The 27,836-nt window shown below is 45.1% G+C and overlaps 1 protein-coding gene across 1 annotated transcript in view; it reads right to left on the bottom strand.

Moving 5' to 3' along the window:
• The window catches only part of LACTB (lactamase beta), a 64,752-nt gene extending 50,610 nt beyond the window's left edge, over nucleotides 1-14,142 (bottom strand). Inside the window, exon 1 of the mRNA XM_040343071.1 lies at nucleotides 13,819-14,142. Within this exon, the coding sequence (XP_040199005.1) occupies nucleotides 13,819-14,004 (186 nt within the window). The 5' untranslated portion in view covers nucleotides 14,005-14,142. The remainder of the gene's footprint in view (nucleotides 1-13,818) is intronic.
• Nucleotides 14,143-27,836: the final 13,694 nt, after the last annotated feature.

Here is a 27,836-nt window from a genome sequence, read left to right as displayed (position 1 = left end):
GTTCCTGCTGAACCAATTCTGTTGATATATTCAAACCACGTATGGGCAGGCTGAATGTACCAAGCTGATCGATTGATCAATCAGCCTGTCGGATCTTACATGTGATTATTGCTAGCGGCTGGTATAGCCACTAGCAATAATCACTGTCTTCTGGGAAGCTGTCCCCACAGAAGAATACAATGACTCAGCAGGAGGAATTCACCCTGTCAACATTGTCTGTGTTGATGGGAGAATCAAGCGAATTTGCACCGTGTATGTGGCCGGCATAAGACTGAGAACTGAGTGTTCAAAGACTGCTGATCGCTCTCCGTTCTCAGTCTTTAGCGAGCAGAGAGGCTGTGATCAGTCTTCAGCTCTCTGCTCCTCTAGCACCACCTAGGAGTACCAGACTGTGGAGGAGGAAGGAGTGGCTAGCTCAGTCTCCCTGCGACTCCCTGAGAGGGTGAGCCAGCGGCCTGTCCAGGCATCTGGGTGGATCCCGACTATAAAGTCAGGAGCTTTCCTGAGCCTTGACCAGCTAAGTGATATTAGCTGACAGTGGATTTTAGCCCACTGACAGCTGAAAATAGGTCACAGGAGTGCAGAATGAACAAGCTCTCCTGTGATCCCCAGGAGTAGTACAGCCAAAACAGCTTTGGCTGTACTTCTCATTTAAGGGAAACCGATGAATTGCTGGCATAAAGGGAATGCGCGGCTTCCCACAATGCATGTCCATGAGTGGACCGACACACTGAAAACAATGCGTTTCCCATGCTGCTGATATCTTATCTCAAAAGTTCTTCTTTTTTAACCTTAGATTGATGCTCATTTTGTCAAGGGGAATCTGGTATTTTTTTTTAAATCTAAGCAGTACTTACCGTTTTAGAGAGCGATCTTCTCCGCCTATTACGGGTATGGTCTTCGGGACTGGGCGTTCCTATTTGATTGGCAGTCTTCCGACAGGCTTCCGACGGTCGCATAAATCGCGTCACGAGTAGCCGAAAGAAGCCGAGCGTCGGTGCGGCAATATACGGTGCCTGCGCACCGACGTTCAGCTACATTGGGAAAATCGTGACGCGATGTATGCGACCGTCGGAAGCCTGTCAATCAAATAGGAACGCCCAGTCCCGCAGCCCATACCCGGAAGCGGCGGAGAAGATCGCTCTCTAAAACGGTAAGTACTGCTTCGATTTTAAAAAAACCTCTATGGCCCGGATTCACGTAGCACTTATGCTGGCGTATCCTGAGATTCGCCGCGTAAGTATCAATGTGCGCCGTCGTATCTCTGCGCCGTACCCATAGAACTAGATACGCCTGAAAATAGGCTACCTCCGACCGACGTAACTTTCCTACGCCGGCGTATCTTGGGCGCATATTTACGCTGGCCGCCTCATTGCAAATGAGGGAGATACGGCGATTCACGAACGTAGTTGCGCCCGGCGCATCATATACACGGTTTGCGTAAGGCTTACGTCCGGCGTAAAGTTAAGCCTCATAAAGCAGGGGTAAGTCATGTTAAGGTATGGACCAGGAAACAGCCATCGTATTTTAGGTAGTTTACGTAGTAGTACGTGAATAGGGATGGGCGTAGGTTACGTTCACGTCGTAGGCAGCGATTCAATGTATCTTAAGGAGTATTTCCGATGTGATTCTGAGCATGCGCACTGGGATGCGTCCACGGGACGGCACATGCGCCGTTCGTTCGGCCCATCATTTGCATGGGGTCACGCTTCATTTAAATGGATCACGCCCACCTTCCACCTACTTTGAATTAGGCGGGCTTACGCCGACGAATTTACATCACGCTGGCGCAACGTTGGGAACAAGTGCTTTGTGAATACTGTGCTCGCCGCTCTGCGCTACGTCGGCGTAGCGTATATTCGATACGCTACGCCGGCAAAACTATGCGCCGAGGTACGAGTATCCGGGCCTATGGCTCTATGTATTATATGGACACATACAACAGCAGCTCAGGAGCAAGCATGAAGCAGTTCTGGAGCCACTGCTCAAGGGGGGAGAGGCCAGGAGCACCGGTGGGGGACCCGAGAAGAGGAGGATCGGAGATGCTCTGTGCAAAACCATTACACAGAGAAGGCAAGTATAACAGGTTTGTTATTAAAAAAACAAAAAAAGAAAAAAACAAAGCATTATTATCATTTTAAAGTAACTACACATTAATTGGTAATAGTGATGAAACTATGATTTAAAATACCCAATATGTGCAACCCTAAAGAGGGCTCATGGACTGCAAGCGACTCTGAAACGCTCAACCTGTATCCCAGCACTGGTGAAAAGGAATCTCAACCTGTATCCCAGCACTGGTGAAAAGGAATCTCAACCTGTATCCCAGCACTGGTGAAAAGGAATCTCAACCTGTATCCCAGCACTGGTGAAAAGGAATCTCAACCTGTATCCCAGCACTGGTGAAAAGGAATCTCAACCTGTATCCCGGCACTGGTGAAAAGGAATCTGCCTATTTAGCTGTGAATGGACAAAAAAAAAAAAAAAAGCAAAAAATAAATAAAATAAAAAATAATACAGATCAAAAAACATATAAAATGTTTGATTTCATAGCTCTTTCTAAACAGGTAGAATTGTCCTCATATGTATTCCTCATTTGTGACCTTCATTAAACTTGTACAAGGTAGCTAGGTTCTCTGTACACAGTAACTTTGTGTGTTGCCATATTAGAGAAATAATAGACGCTTTGTTCCTCAATGAAAGCCATCATCTGTAAAAATAAAAGTGCTTAGAATTGCCGTCCTGCCCCTTTCATCTTCTCATTATCTGTTTTCAGTAGGAGGCTCAGCGTTTAACCCCTCAGTTCAGTTTAATGAAAAAAGGAGTTTATTACAAAAAATGTTTTAGATACTTTGAGATCAAGAAGCTCATCCTGCTGACTGGACAATAAAAGGAGCAACAGCACATGGATGACGTCACTGATGATGCAGAGGATCAGCAACAGGGCCAAGTTTTAACACACATGTGGCCAGAAAGGTAGGTATGCAATATTTTGTTTCCATTCAGATTTGAGAAAACCCCATTACAGTAAAACCTTGGTTTGAGAGTAACTTGGTTTGAGAGCATTTTGCAAGACAAGCTAAATGTTTTAATACATTTTGACTTGATACACAAGCGATGTCATGTCACAACTGAATACAAGAGAAGAGAGGCGCCTCTAAGTTTAGCAATATGGTTACATTTAATGAAGGTACAACATTTAGCTACACTTAGAGGCGCCTCTCTTCTCTTTACTACTCTGTACCTCCTGCTGGATTTTTCTTCTAATCCCCTTGTGGACACTAAGGCCTTGTACTCACGAGCAGACATGTCCGATGAAACCGGTCCGCGGACCGTTTTCATCGGACATGTCTGCCCGGGGACTTCTGTTCGATGGCTGTACACACCATCGAACAGAAGTTCGCGCGTAAACAATACGCGGGGCGTGTCCGCGGTGATGACGCGGTGTCGCCGCGACAATGACGCAGCGACGTGGGCGGGCCTGCCTTTTAAATGCTTCCACGCATGCGTCGAAGTCATTCGACGCATGCGAGGGATGGCGGGCGGCCAGACATGTACGGTAGGTCTGTACAGACGACCGTACATGTCCGGGCGGACAGGTTTCCAGCGGACTGTTTTAAAGCAAGTCCAGGAAACAGTTGTCCGCTGGAAACCTGTCCGATCCGCCCGAAAATGGTCCGATCGGGCCTACACACGGCCAAACATGTCTGCTGAAACTGGTCCGCGGACCAGTTTCAGCAGACATGTTTGGTCGTGAGTACGGGGCCTAAGATTTATGGTTACACAACCTGGTCACATTGCTATAATCTTTTTATATGGACTATAAACTGAAAAATCGATGAATAAATGGTTGTGGAACAAATTATTTGAGTTTCCATTATTTCTTATGGGGAAATTTGCTTTGATATACAAGTGCTTTGGATTACAAGCATGTTTCTGGAACTAATTATGCTCACAATCCAAGGTTTTACTGTATATATGTGTTATGTGTTCCCATTTACACAGCATGCCTACGAAAATGTTTCTTACCTTTTACATGTCTCTTGGGAGAAAACGTCATGGCAGACTACAACAAGCTTTTCTGAACAAGTTTAGTTAAAGCTTTGTACACACGATCGAATAATGCAACGGGAATTGTGTGAGGACAGGCTGTTGTCGGATAATCTGACCGTTTGTATGTTCCATCGGACAATTGTTGTCAGATTTTTCTGCCAACAAATGTGGGATAGCACGCTTTAAAATTGTCCGCCAACAAATGTGTGTTGTCGGATTATCCGATTGTGTGTACAGGAGTCCTTCACACAAAAGTCCAAAGTACAGACACGCATGCTCAGAAGTAATGCTCATCATAACACAACATTAGCATCTGCTGTTTGCACAGTAGGTACCGAGTGTCCCCGAAAATAAGACCACTCTCGATTTTCTAAGATGGCTGCAATATAAGCCCTACCCCAAAAATAATCCCTATTAAAGTCCTTGTACAATCATGTAACCCACGCTGTAAAAGGATTATTTAATGTCCAGTGTGTGTCTTTATGTAAAATTATTGTAGAAAATACCTTAATTACAGCGCTCATGTGACCCGCCGGAGCTCTCCTCTCGACTGACGTCAGCGGTCCCTCCCCCTACAGTGCTCAGAACAAGGCCGACGTCAGCGGTCCCTCCCCCTACAGTGCTCAGAACAAGGCCGACGTCAGCGGTCCCTCCCCCTACAGTGCTCCGAACAAGGCCGACGTCAGCGGTCCCTCCCCCTACAGTGCTCAGAACAGGGCTGACGTCAGCGGTCCCTCCCCCTACAGTGCTCAGAACAAGGCTGACGTCAGCGGTCCCTCCCCCTACAGTGCTCAGAACAGGGCTGACGTCAGCGGTCCCTCCCCCTACAGTGCTCAGAACAAGGCCGACGTCAGCGGTCCCTCCCCCTACAGTGCTCAGAACAGGGCTGACGTCAGCGGTCCCTCCCCCTACAGTGCTCAGAACAAGGCAGACGTCAGCGGTCCCTCCCCCTACAGTGCTCAGAACAAGGCAGACGTCAGCGGTCCCTCCCCCTACAGTGCTCAGAACAAGGCAGACGTCAGCGGTCCCTCCCCCTACAGTGCTCAGAACAAGGCCGACGTCAGCGGTCCCTCCCCCTACAGTGCTCAGAACAAGGCCGACGACAGCGGTCCCTCCCCCTACAGTGCTCAGAACTAGGCTGACGTCAACGGTCCCTCCCCCTACAGTGCTCAGAACAAGGCCGACGTCAGCGGTCCCTCCCCCTACAGTGCTCAGAACAAGGCCGACGTCAGCGGTCCCTCCCCCTACAGTGCTCAGAACAAGGCCGACGTCAGCAGTCCCTCCCCCTACAGTGCTCAGAACAAGGCTGACGACAGCGGTCCCTCCCCCTACAGTGCTCAGAACTAGGCCGACGTCAGCGGTCCCTCCCCCTACAGTGCTCAGAACAAGGCCGACGTCAGCGGTCCCTCCCCCTACAGTGCTCAGAACAAGGCCGACGTCAGCGGTCCCTCCCCCTACAGTGCTCCGAACAAGGCTGACGTCAGCGGTCCCTCCCCCTACAGTGCTCCGAACAAGGCTGACGTCAGCGGTCCCTCCCCCTACAGTGCTCAGAACAAGGCCGACGACAGCGGTCCCTCCCCCTACAGTGCTCAGAACTAGGCTGACGTCATCGGTCCCTCCCCCTACAGTGCTCAGAACAAGGCCGACGACAGCGGTCCCTCCCCCTACAGTGCTCAGAACAAGGCCGACGTCAGCGGTCCCTCCCCCTACAGTGCTCAGAACAAGGCCGACGACAGCGGTCCCTCCCCCTACAGTGCTCAGAATAAGGCAGACGTCAGCGGGGATCTCGGCATCTCCCTCAGCAGTGCTCGGAGCAGGAAGCAGGCCCAGCGGCGCTCTAAATAAGGTATTTTCTACAATGTTATATAAAGAAACACACTGTACATTTACAGAGCGGATTAAATAATTTTACATGGACTTTAACCCCTCGTCAACCAGCCGCGGCAGGTTGGCTCAGCTGAGCGAAAAACCGCAGCTGTATGCCAGTCTGTTTAATAGATATAGCCCGCCGCATGTTGCCGGAGCCAATGCGCGTGGTCGGCGGCCACCCGTGATCGCTCCACAGAGAGCCAGAACGAGGATCTGCCGGTTTAAAAAAAAAAAAACAGATCCCCGTTCTGACAGAGGAGTACAGTGTGATTGTCTGTTCCTAGTGATCAGGGAACAGTGATCTCTCTCTACTCACAGTCAGTCCACCCCCCACAGTTAAAAACACCTTCCTAGGACACACTTAACCCCTTGATCGTCACCTAGTGACAACCCCTTCCCTACCAGTGTCATTTATACAGTTATAATACATTTTAGCTCTGATCACTGCAATAATGTCACTGGTCGCAAAAAGTGTCAAAAGTGTCCGCTCTGTCCTCCGCAATGTTGCAGTCCCTCTAAAAATCGCAGATTACTAGTACAAAAAGAAAACCATTATAATAAAAATGCCATAAATATATCCCCCATTTTATAGACGCCAAAACATTTGAGCGAACTAATCAATATACGCTTATTGTGATTTTCTGCCAAAAATATGTAGAAGATTACTTACTTTTTTTTTTAAATTGTCGCTCTTTCTTTGTTTATAGCTCAAAAATAAGAATCGCAGAGGTGCTCAAATACCACCAAAAGAAAGCTCTATTTGTGTGAAAAAAAAAAAAAAAAGGGACGTTTTGTTTGGGTACAGCATCGCATGACCAAGCAATTGTCAGTTAAAGCGATGCAATGCCGTATCGCAAAAAAATGGCCTGGTCATTAAGGGGTAAATCATTCCGGTTAACTAGGGTTTATTTTGGAAATTACAGAGATGCCGACTCCTTTACAACCACTTAAAATGGAAGTCCGGGATAACCCTAACTAAAAGGTTACTTTCACACTTGGGCGATGGGGGCATCGGTGATAAAGCGCCGATATTTTTAGCGCTGCTTTACCGTCGTTTTTGCAGTGATATTCTGACAGGTTAAAACAGCCCAGCGGCGCTGCCCATTGATTTCAATGGGATGGGGCGCTTGTGTGAAAGTAGCCAAACTCTCCGAGCAGCAGCATGCGATCATGTGATGTGATTGTGTCACAGCCACAGCAGACATATCTGCAGATGTCCCCATCGTACCCCCACTACAACATTGGCGACGGCTTGCTTAGGTTATGTTTTTTTCAGTCACTTTCAATATCAGTACATAATTCAAGGGTTGTTGTGTCTACACGAGGCGCACATGTAAAAAGCTAACCGTGGCCGGACAAACCTAAAAATAGTGGAGAAAAGAATTTATTTCAGGCACGCCACCTCTTAGCTGGCATATACTCGCACACTGGAGCATACATTCCATAGCAAACCACACTTTTTGGTAAATTACACACTGTAACCTACACTGCGGCCTCACAGAACATACTGCGAGAATATGATGTGGTCGTCTGGTCATGTCTGATGCACCATCATACATAAGCTTTACGGCTCACTTACAGTTCTCCGTTTCGATATGTTAGTACCGCATGTTACAGGGGTTTATGTGTTGTAGTGCCATTCATTTCAAATTACACTCCAGTGTGCCTTCGACACACATTCATCACAGTATATCACAATGTACAGCAACTCTCTACTGTGCATTGTGGTGTGCTGCATTGCAAATTGTTGATTTTATGGGTTTTTTGCCCATTCTGGTGCGTTGGTACATTAATTTAAAAGAGAAGTATTGGGTTGTTTTTTTTGCCCATTCATACTTAGGCTGGATTCACACCTATGGCATTTAGTGCTTTTTGCATTTTTGCACTACAGAACATGTTCCATAGGAAACCATGTTAAATGGACTGTAGTGCAAAATGCAAAAAGCACAAAAAATGCCATAGGTGCGAATCCAGCCTTATCTAGGTGGTTGCAGCATCGGTCCCCGGGCACCTCTGCACTGAGAGCAGAGTGATCGAACACAGACAATGGCTCACTTCTCACAGATCCCTGAGAGGAGAGCTGCTGACTGTCAATCAGCAGCTCTCCTCTCTGCTCCTCCTCGCTCACTGGAGCGCTGAGCTTTGGAGGGGCGGCTCGCTGAGAGGTTAAGATGGGCATCAGTCCAGGTACCTGGCAGATGCAGAATTTGTCGGGATGACACGGTGCCTGAACCAATTCCTAGAACGTCAGCAGAGAGCAGACTTCAGACTGCTCTCTGCTGAAAACAGGTCATAGGAGTGAAAAACGAATTGCACTCCTGTGACCCTAAGAGCCAGGTCACACTGGGGCGACTCGAGTCGCGTCCCATTCTATGCAATAAAACAGTTATAATAGGAGCGACGTAAGTTGCTCAGACTTAGAAAAAGGTTCTTGTACAACTTCGGGGGCGACTTGCATTGACTTCTATACAGAAGTCATTTTGCTAATCGCCTCTGAAGTCGTCTTCAGGACGACTTACAGAGTTGCCCCCGAAGTCGTGCCGCCGCAGTGTGAACCGGCTCTCAGGAGAAGCCCAGCCAAACGAGCTCAGGCTGGACTTCTCCTTTAATTAGGCTGCCTTAACGCAACACACCACCATGGCAGTGTCAATGGGCCAAATCCTCAGCCAGGCGGCGTAACTTAACTTTTACCATTTAAGTTACACTGGCGGAAAATTTCTACCTAAGTGCCCGATCCACAAAGCACTTACCTAGAAATTTTCGGCCGTGTAACTTAAATGTCTCCGGCGCAAGGCGGTCCTCTTCTGCAGGGGGCGATGACAATTTAAATGAGGCGCGCTCCCTCGCCGGCCGTACTGCGCATGCTCGTGACTTAATTTTCCCGCCGGGCAGCGCGCGAAATTACGTTACGCCGGGCTTTGTGGATTGCGACGGGACAATAAAGTTGCGTCGGGTAAAAAAAAAATTCAAAATTTAAAAAAAATCGCGGCGATCGAAAAAAAGGTCTGTTTTTACAAGGTGTAAACAGTTTACACCTTGTAAAAGCAGCCCTAATTTTACGTATGCAAACGTAAACTTACGCAGAAAAAACAAAGCTGAAAAGCTTTGTGGATCTCCGTAAGTCCTCATTTGCATACGTAAAGCGGCATTTCATTACGAAATGCCCCCAGCGGCGGATGCGGTACTGCATCCTAAGATCTGACAGTGTAAGTCTCTTACAGATGTCGGATCTTCTGCCTATCTTTGGAAAACTGCTTCTGAGGATCAGTTCCAAAGATAGGCACAGGGATACGCAGGCTGAACAGCAGTTCCGCCTGCGTATCCCTTTTGAGGATTTGGCCCAATGTGCCCAACCAAATCAAGCCTAGCCAGGTTTGTACACAGGAAATCAGTCGCTTGTTTATGCAGCTTGAACTGCCAGGTAATCGTCCCCCATGGGGTACAAAAAAAAGCAAAGCTCACTTTAGCCTGGTGCCAGTCATTTAATTCCTCCAGGGAATCTCCATCAAGGATGAGCTCAAGCTTGTTCATATCCTAGTCCAAACCTGCCTGACCTATCCTGCCAGGAAGTTGTCACTGCACACCACCAATCATAAGTGGCTGAGGCAATCTCTGCCCCCCCCCCCCCGTGTATAAACCCCCCTTGTATGTGTGCAGCTCTGGAGCGCGGAACACCTCGGCCAGTTAGGATTGGCAGTGTGCAGTAACAGCCTTCTGGAGGGATAACTCAGGTGGATTCACATTGGAGCGACTTGTCATACGATTTGACAGTCACATCCTATTGCCAGCAATCACACTATTCAAAAGGGTGCCACGCCAACTTTGTGGTGCTGCATCGATTTGAAAAAGTAGTACTTACACTACTTTTGGCGATTGTGGGTGCGACTTGAATAGATATCTGTGCATAAAGCCTCACAGATGTCTTCAAAGTTGCACAGAAGTCGCACTGACGTGCAGCTTTGAAATCATGCGATTTCAGATGAAGTCTCACAATTTCAAAGCTGCAGTCAATGTGAACGGGGGATCCAAACATACCTGATCTCCAGCCATCTCTTCCAGCATATAGGTGACAGAACCCTGGCTAAGCTGGCCTCTCTCATGGTGGCCATACACTAGAACTGCACGATTATTTGTCTCGATTCAACCCCCCTCACGAATTTAAAGGGGTTGTAAAGGTAATTTGTTTTTCTCCTAAATAGCTTCCTTTACCTTAGTGCAGTCCTCCTTCACTTACCTCATCCTTTGATTTTGCTTTTAAATGTCCTTATTTCTTCTGAGAAATCCTCACTTCCTTTTCTTCTGTCTGTAACGCCACACAGTAATGTGAGGCTTTCTCCCTGGTGTGGAGTGTCGTGTTCGCCCCCTCCCTTGGACTACAGGAGAGTCAGGATACTCTCTACATTGCAGATAGAGAAAGGAGCTGTGTGTTAGTGGACATCCTGACTCTCCTGTAGTCCAACGGAGGGGGCGAGCACGACACTCCACACCAGGGAGAAAGCCTTGCATTACTGTGTGGAGTTACAGACAGAAGAACAGGAAGTGAGGATTTCTCAGAAGAAATAAGGACATTTAAAAGCAAAATGAAAGGATGAGGTAAGTGAAGGAGGACTGTACTAAGGTAAAGGAAAAAAATTACCTTTACAACCCCTTTAAATCATCTGCCCTTGTTGTTTTAAAGCGGAGGTTCACCCTAAAAAAACATGTATATACCATTACATCCAGCATACTTCCGACATGTACAGTATGCTGGTATTTTTTATTTTTTCGCTGTACATACCGTCTTATAGTTCTTTTTCACCTGGCTTCTGGGGTTCTCACTCCCGCAGAGAATAGGCGTTCCTATGAAGAGGCGTAGATGATTGACGTGCGCATAAGGCGCGTCACGCGTTCCGAAAATAGCCAAACTGGGACTCGGCTCTATACAGCGCCTGCGCACAGACTAGGAGCGGTGTAGAGCTGACTGCGCAGGCGCTTTATATAGCCGTGCGCTTATTCGCACGTCCATCATCTACGCCTCTTCATAGGAACGCCTACTCCCGGCGCGAGTGAGAACCCGGAAGACGGGTGAAAAAGAACTATAAGGCGGCGAAACAAAAAAAAAAAAAAAACATACCAGCATACTGTACATGTCGGAAGTATGCTGGATGTAATGGTATATAATTGTTTTAGGGTGAACCTCCGCTTTAAAACAACAAGGGCAGAAGATTTAAAGAGGTTGTAAAAGGTACAATTTTTTTCCCTAAATAGCTTATACATCCCACTTCCTGTTTCTTGTCTGGTTATTAGCCTAGGCTTATGTCATCATGCACAGCTCTCACTCTCACGCTCCTGACATTGTCAGGAAGGGAAGGGGGGTGAGTCGTAAGAGGGCCAACGAGAGCTGCAGAGTTGGAGGTGTTCCTCTGTGTAAATTCAGGAAGTGAACAGGCAGCAGCTTCAGCTGCCCACAGTTAAAATGGATGCAGCGAGACTCAGCGGAGGGAGATTTCTGCAGCATATTTGGCAATTACAGAATCGCAGTATATATAAAATAATATGCAAAGTGGTTGGAGAGAAGCTTAAGAATGGCAAAGATGTTTTTATTACAAGTTATGTGAGCAGACTGAAGTTCCTCTTTAAAGACTAAGCCTTTTTCTGACACTTGTTGCTTACAAGTTAAAAAAACAGTACCTTTTTTGCTAGAAAATTACTTAGAACCCCAAACATTATATATTTTTTAGCAGAGAACCTAGAAAATAAAATGACGGTCGTTTGCGCAGCGGTCTTTCAAATGCAATTTTTTTAAAAAAATAAATAAAAAATACACAAAAGAATAAAAAAAAAAAATTTAAATAAATAAAAAAAACTAAAAACAGTAAAGTTAACCCAATTTTTTTGTATAATGTAACGCCACGAGAAATGTGATCTTTAGACCCCTTTCACACTGGGGCGGGAGGTGCGGTGGCGGTATAGCGCCGGTAAAAATAGCGCTGCTATACAGTCAGAATTGCCGCGGGATTCGGCCGCTAGCTGTGCGGTATTAACCCCCGCTAGCACATGAGGAAGTGCAATTCAATGGATAGTTGGAAGATAGAATTGTAAGTTATCAATCTGATAATCTGATGAAAATATGACTCTGGTTCACACTGAGCTGCGGGAATGAAGCTTTTGAAGATGAAGATTTCACTCCCACTTGTCAGCCCCGATTCCAGAGACGTCTCTGTAAATCGCGGGCCGAAGACGCAAAAAATAGTACAGAAACTACTTGTTGAAATCAGAGCAGCGCCGCAGATGCGGTGTCGCACCGATTAGGACGGTGCCATTGCCGGCAAATGCCACCAATTTGACATGTCAAATGGCACCAGTGTGAACCAGGGGCTCAAATCATGACTACGGATGAGCTCCGGCGTGTTCGCATAGAACACGTGCAGAGCCCGCCAGGAAGTCAGCACCCGCGCTGCGCTAATCACAGCCAGGGAGACATTTCCCGATCTCTGCAGCCGAGCATCGGACAATGTCTCCCTGGCTGTGATTAGCGCAGCGCGGGTGCCGACTTCCTGGCGGGCTCTGCACGTGTTCTATGCGAACACGCCGGAGCTCATCCTTAATCATGACCAAAGCTTCTCGGTTCTACTGATCAATGCAACACAATCCATCGTTTTTGTAAAATCGTTTTTGTAAAATCGAGTCTAAGCCTAGGTTCAGACTAGTGTGATCTCAGACATGGCGTGCGATTTGCACCCACACCATAGGTGCTGATTATATGCGATGTATGTATGGCTGAACTTGCATTGGATTCGCACAGAAAAAAGGCGCAGGGACTTTTTTCTTCTCCGCACTGGAATCGGATTGCATGGGTGCCATACGATTTCTGTACCAATCCACACTCCGCACTGGAATCGGATTGCATGGGTGCCATACGATTTCTGTACGAATCTGCACTGGAATCGGATTGCATGGGTGCCATACGATTTCTGTACGAATCCGCACTCCGCACTGGAATCGGATTGCATGGGTGCCATACGATTTCTGTACGAATCCCCACTCCGCACTGGAATCGGATTGCATGGGTGCCATACGATTTCTGTACCAATCCACACTCCGCACTGGAATCGGATTGCATGGGTGCCATACGATTTCTGTACCAATCCACACTCCGCACTGGAATGGGATTGCATGGGTGCCATACGATTTCTGTACGAATCCGCACTGCGCTCTGTGAACCGTTCTGGGGGTGTCATTACCAATGTATTGACACCCGCAGAGAGCGGCGTGAACTGCCTGCAGGAGAGATACAGCGCTGTAATCACGCTGGTTTCTGCATCGCACTAGTCTGAACCTAGGCTTAGGTCTCGTTCACTCAGGGTACAATACCGTGCAGGGCCAGATTTACCAGCGCAGGCGTTCCATGTGCCCGTGTGCCATTGATATCTATTGGGGCACAGACACAGCCACTGTGTCCCAATATGGCATCTGTGTGGGTGGGGGGCTCTGAATACAGACAGTGCGAGCTGCAGCCCCCCACGCCCCACCACCCAATCAACAGCACGGGATACATGGAACACCTGTGCAGGTAAACACGGCCTGGCCTGGACAGGTGTACCGTATCTGGAAGGAAGCCCAAATCTATGGCATTGGAGGGTTATGTCTATTCAGCCATTTGCAGATCAGATAAAATCAATGCATGTATGATCACTGATGGACTTGATTGTACATGTAGTACTTCGTGCCCACTAATGGCAATATAAACACATCCTCTCCCCACACATACAATGTGCCCATTAGAAGGGCTTCCTGAAGCCTGATATCAGCGTTCATCATGTGTGTAGGAGACTAGGCGCCTCCACTGACTGTGTGTTTCCCGCACAGCATGCTGGGAGTTGTAGTGTATGAAGTCCCCCGGCCCTCCTCGGTTACCTTCACCCTCCTCAGTAACTCCCGGCTCCTATCTATAGCCGTGCCGTAGGCCGCCCGGCTTTTCCTTTTCCTCTGCCCGTCCTCCTCCCCGGGGCTCTCCGAAACGCTCGCCGCTGCCACGGCCAGGCCCAGACCGAGCAAAACTCTCGGGAAGCCGCGGCCAGGTCGCAGCAGTCGGGACAACATGGTTCCTTCCTTCCTGTCAGTCAGTCAGTCCGTCCCCTCTCCGGACTACAGAGCTACTCCAGTCCCGGGGTACGGGCCCACTACACGGACAGACACGGTGCCACCTTCCGCAGTGACTTGGTACAGACCGCCACTCTGAGGGAAACGACGAGGAAGGAACCAAGTTCATATCCCGGGGGGGAGCATACAATTCTCTAATGTGTTAATATTGCCCTTCCTTATTAATTCTCTCATACATGTGTTTACATGGACTTGTATTGTGTTCCCAAATGTTCATTTTCACATGTAGGGGAGAGTAAACCAAATTGCAATTCCCGCGTCCAATACCATAGAAACAGGACTAAAGGCAAAACTTTTATTTTAATTTTACATAGAGTTAGGGTACTTTCTCAGTGGGGCAGTGCCAGAGTTAGCAGGAAATTTTAATCCCCGCTAGCGGCTGAGGAAAGTTAAAAGCGCCCATGTTGCGGCGCTGCCGAACTGCTTTGCAGGTGCTCCCCATTCATTTTAATGGGCAGGGCGATTTGGTAAGCGATGTATACGCTGCTCCTAAACTGCCCCAAAAATGCTGTTTGCAGGACTTTTTCTTCCCGTCCCACAAGCGCACCACCCCACCACTCGGCCTTCACACTGGGGAGACATGAGACGCGCTTTACAGGCGCTATTTTTAGCGCTAAAATACCTGAAAAGTGCCCCAGTGTGAAAGGGGTCTAAGGGAGGGTTTTTTTCTTTGCCATCTGTGTTCTATTGGGGAGATTTCCCTTCACTTCCTGTCCCATAGCCAAAACAGGAAGTGAGATCAAGCCCTGCAAATTGAAAAGGAGTGTGTCGTCATCGTCCCCCCATGAAAAAATTTAAAGTCAGCAGATACAAATACTGTAGCTGCTGACTTTTAATATATGGAAACTTACCTGTCCAGGGTACCCGTGATGTCGGCACCCCAGCCAATCTTCAGATCGACTCTGAGGTGCTACCACCCCCATTTCTTGTAAGGGAAACTCAGTGAAGCCTTTCAGCTCCACAGCTGGTTCCCTGCTGCGAATCCGCGGAGCGCGCTGCCCATTCTAACTGGCCCGGCGGTGGGGAAGGAGGAGGGGGCTGAACTTTCGAGGGACGGTGTCTTGTCACATTCTGTTCCCCATCACAGATTGCTCCGGAAGTGACGTTCCGTCGCCGCCATCTTGCTACACCACACACTATGTGACACTACAACGGCGCCCTGGCGATGTCTCCTGGAAGTAGGGAAGAGTACCTCTGAAAAACAGGTACCCATTCCCCCTCCCTCTAGAAAGGTGCCAGATGTTCCACCGAAAGGGGGAAGCAAATAAGCGTCAGGGCCCCCAAGATACTAAATCTAGAGGCAAAGCTTCCAATACTTTAAAGCCAAAGCGGAACTAAACTCTCCTATCGTTTCCTATCAGCCAGCGAAGCTGACATCTTAGCTTCCTCAATTGCCATGATGCTGCACATGTGATCAGTTATGACACCAGCCATATGATAGTTTGACAGTTTGGTTGAGAGCACAAGCAAATGGTACAGTTACAATCCTGGCCCATGCTTGAATGTACGGTAACTGTTTTTTTAAACTGGTAAATAGATGGGTTTAGTTCTTCTTTATCCTCTGTTTGATCTGCAGTTGTCATGATGCTGCACATGTGATCAGTTATACCACCTGCTATTTGATGGCTTGACAGTTAAGTTGAGAGAAAAAGAATCTGTGACAGTTAGGGCTCTTTCACACTATTGCGTTTTTGCCGCGTTTTCGTGGTAAAAATAGCGCTATTAAAACGCTCCCCATGCCCCTCTCCATTGAAATGAATTAAAAACGCAGTAAAATCGCAGTGTTTTACCGCAAATTTAATGCTCCGTTTTTGCCGCGTTTTTACAGCGGTTTTTAATTCATTTCAATGGAGGGGGCATGGGGAGCGTTTTATGGGCGTTTTAATAGCGCTATTTTTACAGTGAAAACGCGGAAAAAACGCACCAGTGTGAAAGGGCCCTTATTTACGGCATTGCCTTGAATGTAATGCTGGCCATACACTATACGAAAAATCGTCCGAAACTCGGTCATTTAGACAGTTTGCTCGTTTTTCGAACAGTTAGGGTCCTTTCACACGGAGCGGACCGTTTTTGTGTCCGCTCCGTGTGTCCGCAAAAGCTCAGCTGAGCTGTCGGCGGATAGGGCGGTCCCCGCACACAGTGCAGAGACCGCCCTGTCTCTCCTCCGCTCTCCCCTATGTGGGATCGGATGCAGACGGACTGTCTGTCCGCCTGCATCCGATCCGTTCCGCCGAACGGAAGAAAAATAGGGTTTTCTTCCGTCCGCAAAAGCGGATCCTGACGGACGCGGATGGTCGCGGACGTTAGCGGATGCTCCATCCGCTAACAGACGCGATCCCATAGGGAACCATTACAAGTCCACATAACTGTTTTGAGAAACTTTAATTAATTGGGTTTGTTTCCATTTTAAACAAACTGACAGACATTGTTACAAAACTCATTAACCACTTCAGCCCCAGAAGGTTTACCCCCCCTTCATGACCAGGCCATTTTTGTTGGTACTGCATTCGTTTAATTGAAAATTGCGCGGTCGTGCAACACTGTACCCAAATAAAATCGATGTCCTTTTTTCCCCACAAATAGAGCTTTCTTTTGGTGGTATTTGCTCACCTCTGCAGTTTTTATTTTTTGCGTTATAAAACCTGACAATTTTGAAAAAAATAACATTTTTTACCCAATTTTTAGCATCTCCACCTATGGTATATATTTATGGATTTTTATCGGGACTGCGACATCGTGGCGAATAAATCGGACACCTAACTTACACTTTTCTAGGAAGCAGTGACACTAATACAAAGTCAGCTCAGTGATTAGTGCTAAAAAAAAAATGCAGTCACTGTACTGACACTGGCAGGGAGGGTGTTAACATCAGGGGCAATCAAAGGGTTAAATGTGCTCCTAGGGAGTGCTTTCTAACTGTGTGGGGGATGCTTTGACTGGGGGAAGATAGAGATTCGTCTTTCTGCTTAGCAGAAACACAATATCTGCATCTTCCCCTCTCACAGAAGGCCAGTCTGCCTTTTCTGAGAACGATTGAGGAGTGCCAGTGAACATCAGGTCTGCCGGACCCACTGATTGGCTCCTGCTGTGTCCAATCACAATGTGATTGCGATTTATCGCAAGAGGGCCGTCCTGCCACAGTATATCTGCGTGGTGTGGTCCAGAAGAGGTTAAACACTCTAGGCCAGGGGTCTTCAAACTATGGCCCTCCAGTTGTTCAGAAACTACAATTCCCATCATGCCTAGTCATGTCTGTGAATGTCAGAGTTTTACAATGCCTCATGGGAAGTGTAGTTCCGCAACAGCTGGAGGGCCGTAGTTGGAAGATCTCTGCTCTAGGTTTAAAGCAGAACTGAACACTCCTGTACTCTGCAGCCAAGGAAGCCGCCATCTTAGCCCCTGCTTGATCTGCACATGTGATCAGTAATGACAGCAGACATGATGGTTTGACAGTTTGGTTGAGAGCACAAGCAAATGTAACAGCATACCTGGAATCAGGGCCGCCATCAGGGGGGTACAGGCAGTACACCTGTAAGGGGCCCGGAGGCACCTAGGCCCCCGGATGGCAACCCCCCTTTTTTTTATTTATTTTTTTATAAAAAATATATATATTTTTTAATATATTTTTATTTTATTTTTTATTAAAGGGCCAATTTTTTTTTTTTAGGGGTCCGGAGGTCCCCAGGGGCCCGGAGATCCCCAGGGGCCCGGATGACAACCCCCTTTTTTTTTATAAAAAAATAATCTTTTTTTAATATATTTTTTTATTTTTATATATATATTTTTTTATGTTTATTTTTTTTATTTTTTTATCAAAGGGCCCAGAGGTTTCTTTTTTTTTATTAAATGGCCCAGAGGTCCCCAGATGGCAACCCCCCTTTAAAAAATATATATATATATATATTTTTTTTTTTAATTACATTTTTTTTTTAATTTCTTTTTATTAAAGGGCCCAGAGGTCCCCAGGGCCCTTTTTTAATATATATATTTCTTTATTTCTTCTTTTTTTTGTAAAGGGGCCCCCCCGCTTCTCAATTTCAGGCGGCAGCACCCCCCCCCCCCTGGTTCTCTGCTCCAGGAGGGCCCATGCCTGAAGCTGTGTAAGGGACCCCATAATTCCTGATGGCGGCCCTGCCTGGAATGTAAATGTTTTTTGAAACCGTTAAATCAATGGATTTAGTTCCTCAAGTGACCTTGTCACCCCACAATAGAAGAGCAAATATCTACTACCTCCACCATCAAACACAGCTCTGTTGAAGAGAAATATTCCTTTGAAACTGGCTGAGAAACCAATACTTCCAAAAATAGGTCTGCGCAGCCTATTGGATTAGGGTGTGCACCCCAAAGCTCAAACACGTATTACAATAACTCACAATGTTCATTCAGAAAGAGAAGGGGCCGGTAAATTACATATTTACCGACACCTTCCCCCATTAATCCTAAAACATCTCTGCAGCAACAGCCAGGGGGAAAGGAGAGGAGGGAAGCCAGCAGTTCTGTGGGAGGAAGGGGGAATCTGTGCTGAACAGGGTGATTAGGGTGTGCCTGGGCACACCCTGTGCGCATGCCTATGCTTCCAATAGCTGTCATCTGCTGCGTACAGAGGTTTTTCGTATCACTACTACATCTCAGCAGATATTAGAAGAAGATTGGGTATTTACTCTTTTTTTTTGCAGAGCGTTGCCTGCTACTATGTAATGTGTTGGTGTGTCATTCAAAAGGTCACCTCTGTGCATTGCACCATGGTTTTATGTACCCTGCGTTGTGCTAATGTGCCATATAATATGCATTTTGCCACAGCTTAAGGAGGCAAGTGGGTCCTAATTCAAAATTCATGGGAAGTTAGGCCTAGACATACCTGTGTAGCTTTCTAACTGAGCATAAAGAGTCTCACTTTTTTTATTTACTTTATATTATGGAAAATGCAGCAGGAGGCAAATACCCCAATGTGGATGGGTACAGACCAGGCTTCAATATGGGTAAAAACAATGCCAGGGTGATCTCATCTTTGTAGTGCCAAAGACATTTTAATGAGAAGCCAGGAGTTTCATTAACCGCTTAAGCCCCGGACCATTTTGGTGGTTAAAGACCGGGCCACTTTTTGCGATTCGGCACTGCATCGCTTTAACTGACAATTACACGGCCATGCGACGTGGTTCCCAAACACAATTGACGTCCTTTTTTTTCACAAATAGAGCTTTCTTTTGGTGGTATTTGATCACCTCTGCAATTTTTATTTTTTGCGCTATAAACAAAAAAAAAGAGCGTAAATTTTGCAAAAAAAGCTATATTTTTTACTTTTTGCAATAATAAATATCCCCCCCCCAAAAAAAATCTAAAAACTTTTTTTCCACAGTTTAGTCCGATACGTATTCTTCTACATATTTCCGGTAAAAAAAAAAAAAATCGCAATAAGAGTTTATTATCCAGTTGCCGACCGCCGCATGTACATGTACGTCCACAGAATGGCACGTACAGGCATATGGGCGTACATGTACATCCCCGTCTTTCCGCGGGTCGGGGGTCCGATCGGGACCCCTCCCCCGGTACATGCGGCGGTCGGAAACCCCTCTCGATCGCTCCCCGGAGCTCAAGAACGGGGAGAGCCGTATGTAAACACGGCTTCCCCGTGCTTCACTGTGGCGGCTGCATCGATCGAGTCATCCCTTTTATAAGGGAGACTCGATCGATGACGTCAGACCTACAGCCACACCCCCCTACAGTTGTAAACACACACTAGGTGAAGCCTAACTCCTTCAGCGCCCCCTGTGGTTAACTCCCAAACTGCAACTGTCATTTTCACAATAAAGAATGCAATTTAAATGCATTTTTTGCTGTGAAAATGACAATGGTCCCAAAAATGTGTCAAAATTGTCCGAAGTGTCCGCCATAATGTCGCAGTCATGAAAAAAAATCGCTGATCGCCGCCATTAGTAGTAAAAAAAAAATAATCAATACAAATGCAATAAAAATATCCCCTATTTTGTAAACGCTATAAATTTTTCGCAAACCATTTGATAAACGCTTATTGCGATTTTTTTTACCAAAAATAGGTAGAAGAATACGTATCGGCCTAAACTGAGGGGAAAAAAATGTTATATATGTTTTTGGGGGATATTTATTACAGCAAAAAGTTAAAAATATTGAATTTTTTTCAAAATTGCCGCTCTATTTTTGTTTATAGCGCAAAAAATAAAAACCGAAGAGGTGATCAAATACCACCAAAAGAAAGCTCTATTTGTGGGGAAAAAAGGACACCAATTTTGTTTGGGAGCCACGTCACACGATCGCGCAATTGTCTGTTAAAGCGGCGCAGTGCCGAATCGCAAAACCTGGCTTGGGCATTTAGCTGCCTAAAGGTCCGGGGGTTAACCGGTTAATTGGTTTGAGCAAAAGTTATAGACTGTTTTATGGCATTTTTATTAATAATTTTATTTTTTTACTAGTTATGGTCGGCGATCCGCGATTTTTATCGTGACTGAGACATTATGGCGGACATATCGGGACATTTTTGACACCATTTTGGGACCATTATTTTTACAGCGAATGTGAAAACGACGAATGGAAAAACAAAAAGGCTAACAAGTCACATCATGGTTGATGACTAAAAGAGGCACATCTAAAGTATGCAGGTATCTGGGGTAAAGCTGTTCACATAGACCAGGCATGTCCAAATTGCGGCCCCCATTCCAGTTTAATGTGGCCCCCCTGGTAATTTGGATATATACTGTATTTATCGGCGCTGCCTCGGAGGGGACAGGGAGGGGGGACGAGTTCTGTCAAATTACATACAGGAGAATCTCCTGTTTACTTGGTGGCATCTGTAATAGGAAGTCTTGTCTCCTGGGCTGCCATTGGACGACTCCTCTGTCTATCATAGGAGGCAGGACATTGTATTAAAGAGGCTGCTGTGTAAATAGGCGATTCTCCTGTATGTAATCTGTTGGCGCTCGTCCCTCCCCTCCGAGGCTGCAGATGGGCATCGACCAGGCTGCATTTATGGCAATGGAGAGGCTGCAGATGGGCACTGATTTGGCTGCATTGATGGGAAAATACCCTTATGCCCTGTACACACGATCGGTTCATCCGATGGATTTTTTTCGTCAGATATTCGATGAAGCTGACTTTCATCAGTCTTGCCTACACAACATCAGTTAAAAACCGATCGTGTCAGAACGCGGTGACGTAAAACACAACGACGTGCTGAGAAAAATGAAGTTCAATGCTTCCGAGCATGCGTCGACTTGATTCTGAGCAGGCGTTGAATTTTAACCGATGGATTTCCCTACAGATGATCGTTTTTTTATATCGGTTTTTTAACCATCAGATAATTTTAAAACAGGTTCTAAGTTTTTTCACCGATGGGGAAAAACCGATGGGGCCCACACACAATCGGTTCGTCCGATGAAAACGGTCCATCAGACGAACCAATCATGTGTATGCGGCATTATTTTGCTTCACAGTCCTTTATTTACATTTGTTTCCCCTGAAACTTCCCTCCTAAAGTGAAGGCGCGTGTTATACGCCGATAAATACGGTATATCCAAATAACACGCCCAAGCTCATTTCTTCACCACACACAGCCACAAAGGCAAGAGAATTCTTGTTGGGCAATGTATTAGTGCTCGGGCAAACACACTTGGACCGAATTTTAATGGTTCAAAGAATGTCAGGCAAAATGGTCGGCCCTCACGCATGTTCACTTCATCAAATCTGGCCCTCTTTGAAAAAAGTTTGGACACCCCTGACATAGACCGTCCTCTGCACCAACATCAATGTCATCCCTTCCACTCTGCGCTCCATGAGTGCTTCAAGCCTCGGTTTCAGATCGCTTTACTGCAGGGTAGTCTTCCCGGTCACGATTGCAGACTAAAAGCAGTGCGAACCGGAGGTGGAGGATGGTCTATGTGGACAGCTTTACCCCAGATGCGCCTCTTAATCATAAACCACAAAGCTACATAGACATCTCATTTATCAAGTCAAACTTTTTTTTTTTTAAATAAAGTGTGAGTTGCTAAATGTTGTACCTTCATTTAAAGTAACCATATTTAAACTTAAATGTTTGAGAATTGTTCCAGCACGATGAGCAATATCTCTGCAACTGTACACATTAAGATCGAAAATTCCGTGCACCGTTGGGCCGTTTCCTGACTTGGCTCCCAAGTGCCTCAATGTTTCTTCAACTGCAATACTGTGTACATTGCTTTCTTTGTCTGTTACATGCAACTTTCTTTGGTAAATAAAAGGAATTCTAAAAAAAGTAACCATAATGCTACACTTGGCGGCACTTTTTTTTTTTATATACTCTGTCGCTCCTGCCGATTTCACTTCTAATCCCCTTGTGGATGGACATCTTCTGGTTACACAACTTATCACATTGCTATATTCTTTTTAGAATATTAGACTATGAATTGAAGGCTTTATGAATAAATGGTTGTTAAACAAATCTAAAAGTTTCCATCATTTCTTATGGGGAAATTTGCTTTGATATACGAGTGCTTTGGATTACAAGCATGCTTCCAGGAATGAATTATGCTTGCAATCCAAGCTTTTACTATATTTTATTTGTAAACCAACATTGTCACTTTAATGTAAAAAAACATGGAAAGAGAAGAATCATTCCTGGAGAAAATCATTGAAATAACCAATTACTTTGAGGTCATTGTCCACGTTTTGTTTTTCATGCAGGCAAGACACTATGGGGATGCCTGCACTTTTGCCTTTCTTTCAGCCTCCATCTCTTACTTATTCCTTCCACACTGCAATTCTTTCTTTCCCAATGACCCAAACTACACCACACGATTCAGTAGTGATGTAGGGTCAGCTAGAGAAATCAATGCAAAATGGGGGAACCAGGAATCCGACTCTCCTAGAAGTGTCAGTTTCTAGAGTCTTTGAGCAGGAACTTATCATAACAGCAGGAGAGTTTTCATCTATGCAGGGTCACATTTGTTTAATTTTAGCAACAGTCACTTTAAATATTTAAGGCCCAGGTATTTTAAAATGGCGCTGGAACAAGGTGACGTTGTCACTTGAACAGGTATCTCCTCTAGTTTCCCCTTACCTCCTGTTTAATGACTGTCACACCTACCTTTCCCCTTTCTGAAAAGCAGGTGGCTGGGCCGTGGTTTTACCACATCTTCCCCCTCGCTGCAAGTAGTGGGGCAGCACCACCAGTTATTTGCTGCCACTTTTGTGCCTCCAGACGTGTGTGAGGCTGGGTTCACATGTATTAACCGCAACCAATTTGCATAACATGTGAAGGTCTTTCAATTGAGCTAGTTCACACATGTCTGGGCCGGCTGCAGTGCAGTTTTGAAAAGGGTCCTGTGCGTTTGTGTCCAGCTTAGGCGCAAACTCAAGGAAAATTTGCACCTGAACCAGTGAAAAGAAACGCACTGGACTCTGGACTGCAAACACAGCCTAAATCTTTTTAGACAGTTAAATACAAATTTTAATCCTTTCCATTCAGAGACGGCTCTAGGCTTTGTGAGGCCCCACTCACGCCCGTAATGGAAAAAAAAAATGAAAGCGATAAAAGCCTTAAAGGGTCACTAAAGAATTTTTTTTTTGCTGAAATGACTGTTTACAAATGATTAAAAATAGATTAAATTCAATCATATAATGTGCCTCTAGTTTCACTTTCGTTTTTAAACTGGTTTCATGTTTCTGTGAAGTAAAGAGACCCACAGAACAAAAACAAACAAATCCTGGTTCTGAGGAGTTTTAGACACACAGTAATGACAGCTTAGACCACCGTGAAAAGCTCCCAGTACTGTGGTTATAAGGAAACAGGCAACCAGGAAGTGTGGAGATCACAGCAGAATTACAGCAACTTCAAAGCAAAAACGAACAATGAGGACATGAAACCAGGACTGCAGTAAGGTAAAGGAAGCTATTTAGCTAAAAAAAATCCTTTAGTGATCCTTTAAAGTGCTGGTGTCAGTGCACTCTCAGAACTGGCGTCAGCGTGTTTTCAGTGCTGTGTCGGGGGACTTTTTCTCAATCCCCCCCCCTCCCGGGGAGATGAAGGGGCATCCCAGTCCCAAGGGGAGATGAATTGGGTCCCTGTCCTCAGGGGTGGAGCTCTGGATACTCACCCCGTCCTACAGCCACCCAGGCGCTGCTATTCCTACCCACCTCTAGCTCTTTAATTTGGCAAATTAGGTGGTCGTGAGGCTTTAGCCGACCATCTAATTTGCCTAATTAGAGAGCCGCCTCTGTTCCCACTATCAAAAACTAGATAAACATCCATGCTATTGTCCCTACACAGAAATCTCAATGGACAAAAATACATAGAATCTCTGTTCACTAAAGTATTGCACAAATAGCTACTATAACTTCGAAATATATTAATCAAAGCTCAAATGTAGAGATAGTAGCTTACATATAAAATACCACGATGAGCAAAGTATACATATATCCACTACTGTAATATATACTAGAACACAAAGTTCTACTTTAGCAAGATTTCCACAAGAAATTCTGACTTATTTCCTGCATACTCCAGGTACAGTATCTATTGATACCACATGCAGCCAATCAACTAACATTTTCAAGAGGCTAGCAATGGCGGCCTTCATGTTTCTTTTATGACAGGTTTACTTTGATCTCTCAAACTTGAAACTCAAAATACTTGTCACAGGTATGTGGCTTGTGCTTATTTTAGCGTGAAGATATGCAGTAACTTAAAAAGAAAAACAGCAGTTAGTAAAGTTTGCAAGTTTTACCTCTACTGGTTTACAGGACATGCTTAATCTTGTAAAAGAATGTAGATGACAAAATATTTTCTTGAAATATCTAGTATCACAGCCTATTTATGTATGGTGGATAAAGACAGATCTTTGTTAGGGTTGCACAGATAGTTTAGTTTTTTTTTTTAATCGGCGAGTACCAATACTTTCGGTCAAGTACTCCGATACAGAGTACTGATACTTTGCAGTGCAATTTGTGTCCATAAAAACAAAATAAAAAAATGAATGGGCTCAAATCGCACTGCAAATAATCACATGTGGAATGTAGTGAGATTCCTGTCCAAATTGCACACGATTTCACCCACTGCTCCTGTGTGTGAACCCAGTATAGAAAGGGAGGCACCATTCTAGTATAGCAATGGGCATTTTATAATTTTTTTTTAACAACAACCACCATTAAAAAAAAAAAAAGTACATATTTAGTCAAATACAAATCTCTATAGTGCCCCCACCGATGATACAAAACCTTGGCCTTGGCCGCTGGAGGTGCCAATCAGGAGTGCGTATCAACGGTGCCGCAGGCTGCGGCACCGTTGATATTATCCTGTCCTCTTATTTATATTTTGGACAGGTAAAAATATATATATATACAATCAATAAACTTTTACGCTGTGACACTTCGGGCCAAAGGTCTTGCTACGCTGTGATTGATATTAGATGCCAGTCCTCACTCCTCTCCTTACCATCTGAGGCTTGCCATGCGTCCCGATTGCGATGTCCTTTTAAGGGGTGTGCTGAGCCGTTGAAACTTCTCGGGTGGTATGATTTTTTCTTATCTGTACCAGTTTAATGTTTTTCATCTGTATGTTATTATTTTCAACACATTGTCATTTATTTGTTTTCTAGAAAAGTTGTCTGTTACACTTTCTGACTCCACACATACTTCGGTCCCTGAAGAAGGAAACCCGAAACGCGTTGGGCCCAGTATTTATATTGTGGACTCTTCACCTTTTTTCCAATACACCCCATTAATGTGTTGTTTTTAAACCTTTGTACTATATACGTTTACTGAACGTTGTTTGATACCGTCCTGTTATTATTAAACTATTATATATTTTGTATCTACCATGACTACTTGTACTACTGTTGCCTAAAAAGCCCCACCCTGGGGGATCCTCCATTTTTTTCTATTTTTAAAATCAAAGCCGCACTTACCGTTTTAGAGATACATCTTCTCCGCCACTTCCGGGTATGGTCTTCGGGACTGGGCGTTCCGATTTGATTGACAGTCTTCCGACGGTCGCATCTATCGCGTCACAAGTAGCCGAACGTCGGCACGGCGCATGTGCACCGACGCTCGGCTACTTTCGGAAAATCGTGACGTGATAGATGCGACCGTCGGAAGCTTGTCGGAAGACTGTCAATCAAATAGGAACGCCGAGTCCCGCAGCCCATACCCGGAAGCGGCGGAGAAGATCGCTCTCTAAAAACGGTAAGTACGGCTTCGATTTTAAAAATACTACCCGATTCCCCTTGACAAAATGAGCATGAATCTAATGTTAAAAATTTTCATTTCCGGGTGAACCTCCACTTTAATCACTTGGTCAGAACAAGTCTGATTAAAGTAGAACAAGGGATTTAAAGTACTGAAGCCAGGGAATATGCATTATAGGCAGGCAAATAGCTTTTCCAGGTTATCAATGGCTGTTTTTGTGTTTTGCTTACGACCGTATGATGGTTTAATTTAAAGGGGTTGTAAAGGTACAATTTTTTTCCCCAATTAGCTTCCTTTACCTTAGTGCAGTCCTCCTTTACTTAGCTCATCCTTTGATTTCGCTTTCAAATGTCCCTATTTCTTCTGTCTAACTCCACAGTAATGCAAGGCTTTCTACCTAGTGTGGAGTGCTGTGCTCGCCCCCTCCCCTGGACTACCGGAGAGTCAGGATGCTCTCTGCATTGCAGATAGAGAAAGGAGCTGTGTTAGTGGATGTCCTGACTCTCTTGTAGTCCAAGGGAGGGGGGCGAGCACAACACTCCACACCAGGGAGAAAGCCTTGCATTACTGTGTGGAGTTAGACAGAAGAAATAGGGACATTTGAAAGCGAAATCGAAGGATGAGTGGAGTGGAGTTAAAGACAGAAGAACAGGAAGTGAAGATTTCTCAAAAGAAATAAGGACATTAAAAAAAAAAAAAAATCAAAGGATGAGGTAAGTGAAGGAGAACTGTATTAAAAAGGTAAAGGAAGCCATTTAGGAAAAACATAATTGTACCTTTACAACCCCTTTAAGCACAAGACATTGAATACAAAATCATCATCAACATTACAAGGCAGTTTATGAAGAGACCATAATATAGAAAATTTCAAGTGTGCTTTTTATTTCATATTACAAGGTTTTACATTTTTGGTTCAAATCTAAACTAGTGTAAAAATAAAATAGAAAAAAAAAAAAAAAAAAGGAGAAGTGAAGCATTTGCAAAAAATGTCCGCATCGATACATAATCTCTCAAATTTAAATTATTCTGGAATATTTGTTACATATGACTTGATTTAAAAAGAAACAAAAACAAAAAAGGGGGGGGGGTGAATGCAGTTAGACCATAAAACAGAACGGAGTTTGTACAAGATTTTTGTTCCTTTTAAATTTTCCCTAATGATCGTTAAACATTTAGATATTAACAGCTATACTAGTAGCCAATATCTGGAGTTTCATAGTTTAAATTATACAGGAATTAAATAATTTATGTTCTATTGTACAGTACAATGCACAATGTAAATGTCAACATTCTTCAGTAACTAGTGGGTACTTGGCTTATGGACAGCTGTTACAATGGCAAGACTTTCCTTACCACCCAAGTAGGTATGAAAAGCGTTAGTAACTCGACCATAGGAACTGTCCAAATACCATATATAAGCCCCACTTAACCATAATTTAACTGGTTGTCAAATGTGTAAACCCTACTTAACCCAGAGCTTTTTTTTTGTCCCATTTCATATCCCAATAACCTTCTAGAACAGATTAAAAAAAAGGTAATGGAAATGGTCCAGAGTAGTGAGGGTATTACAAGTAAAACACAAA

This window comes from Rana temporaria, chromosome 3 (genome assembly GCF_905171775.1).
Source record: "Rana temporaria chromosome 3, aRanTem1.1, whole genome shotgun sequence".
NCBI lineage: Eukaryota > Metazoa > Chordata > Amphibia > Anura > Ranidae > Rana > Rana temporaria.
The sequence above is the reverse complement of the archived record's forward strand: the minus strand, read 5'-3'. Positions and strand labels throughout refer to the sequence as shown.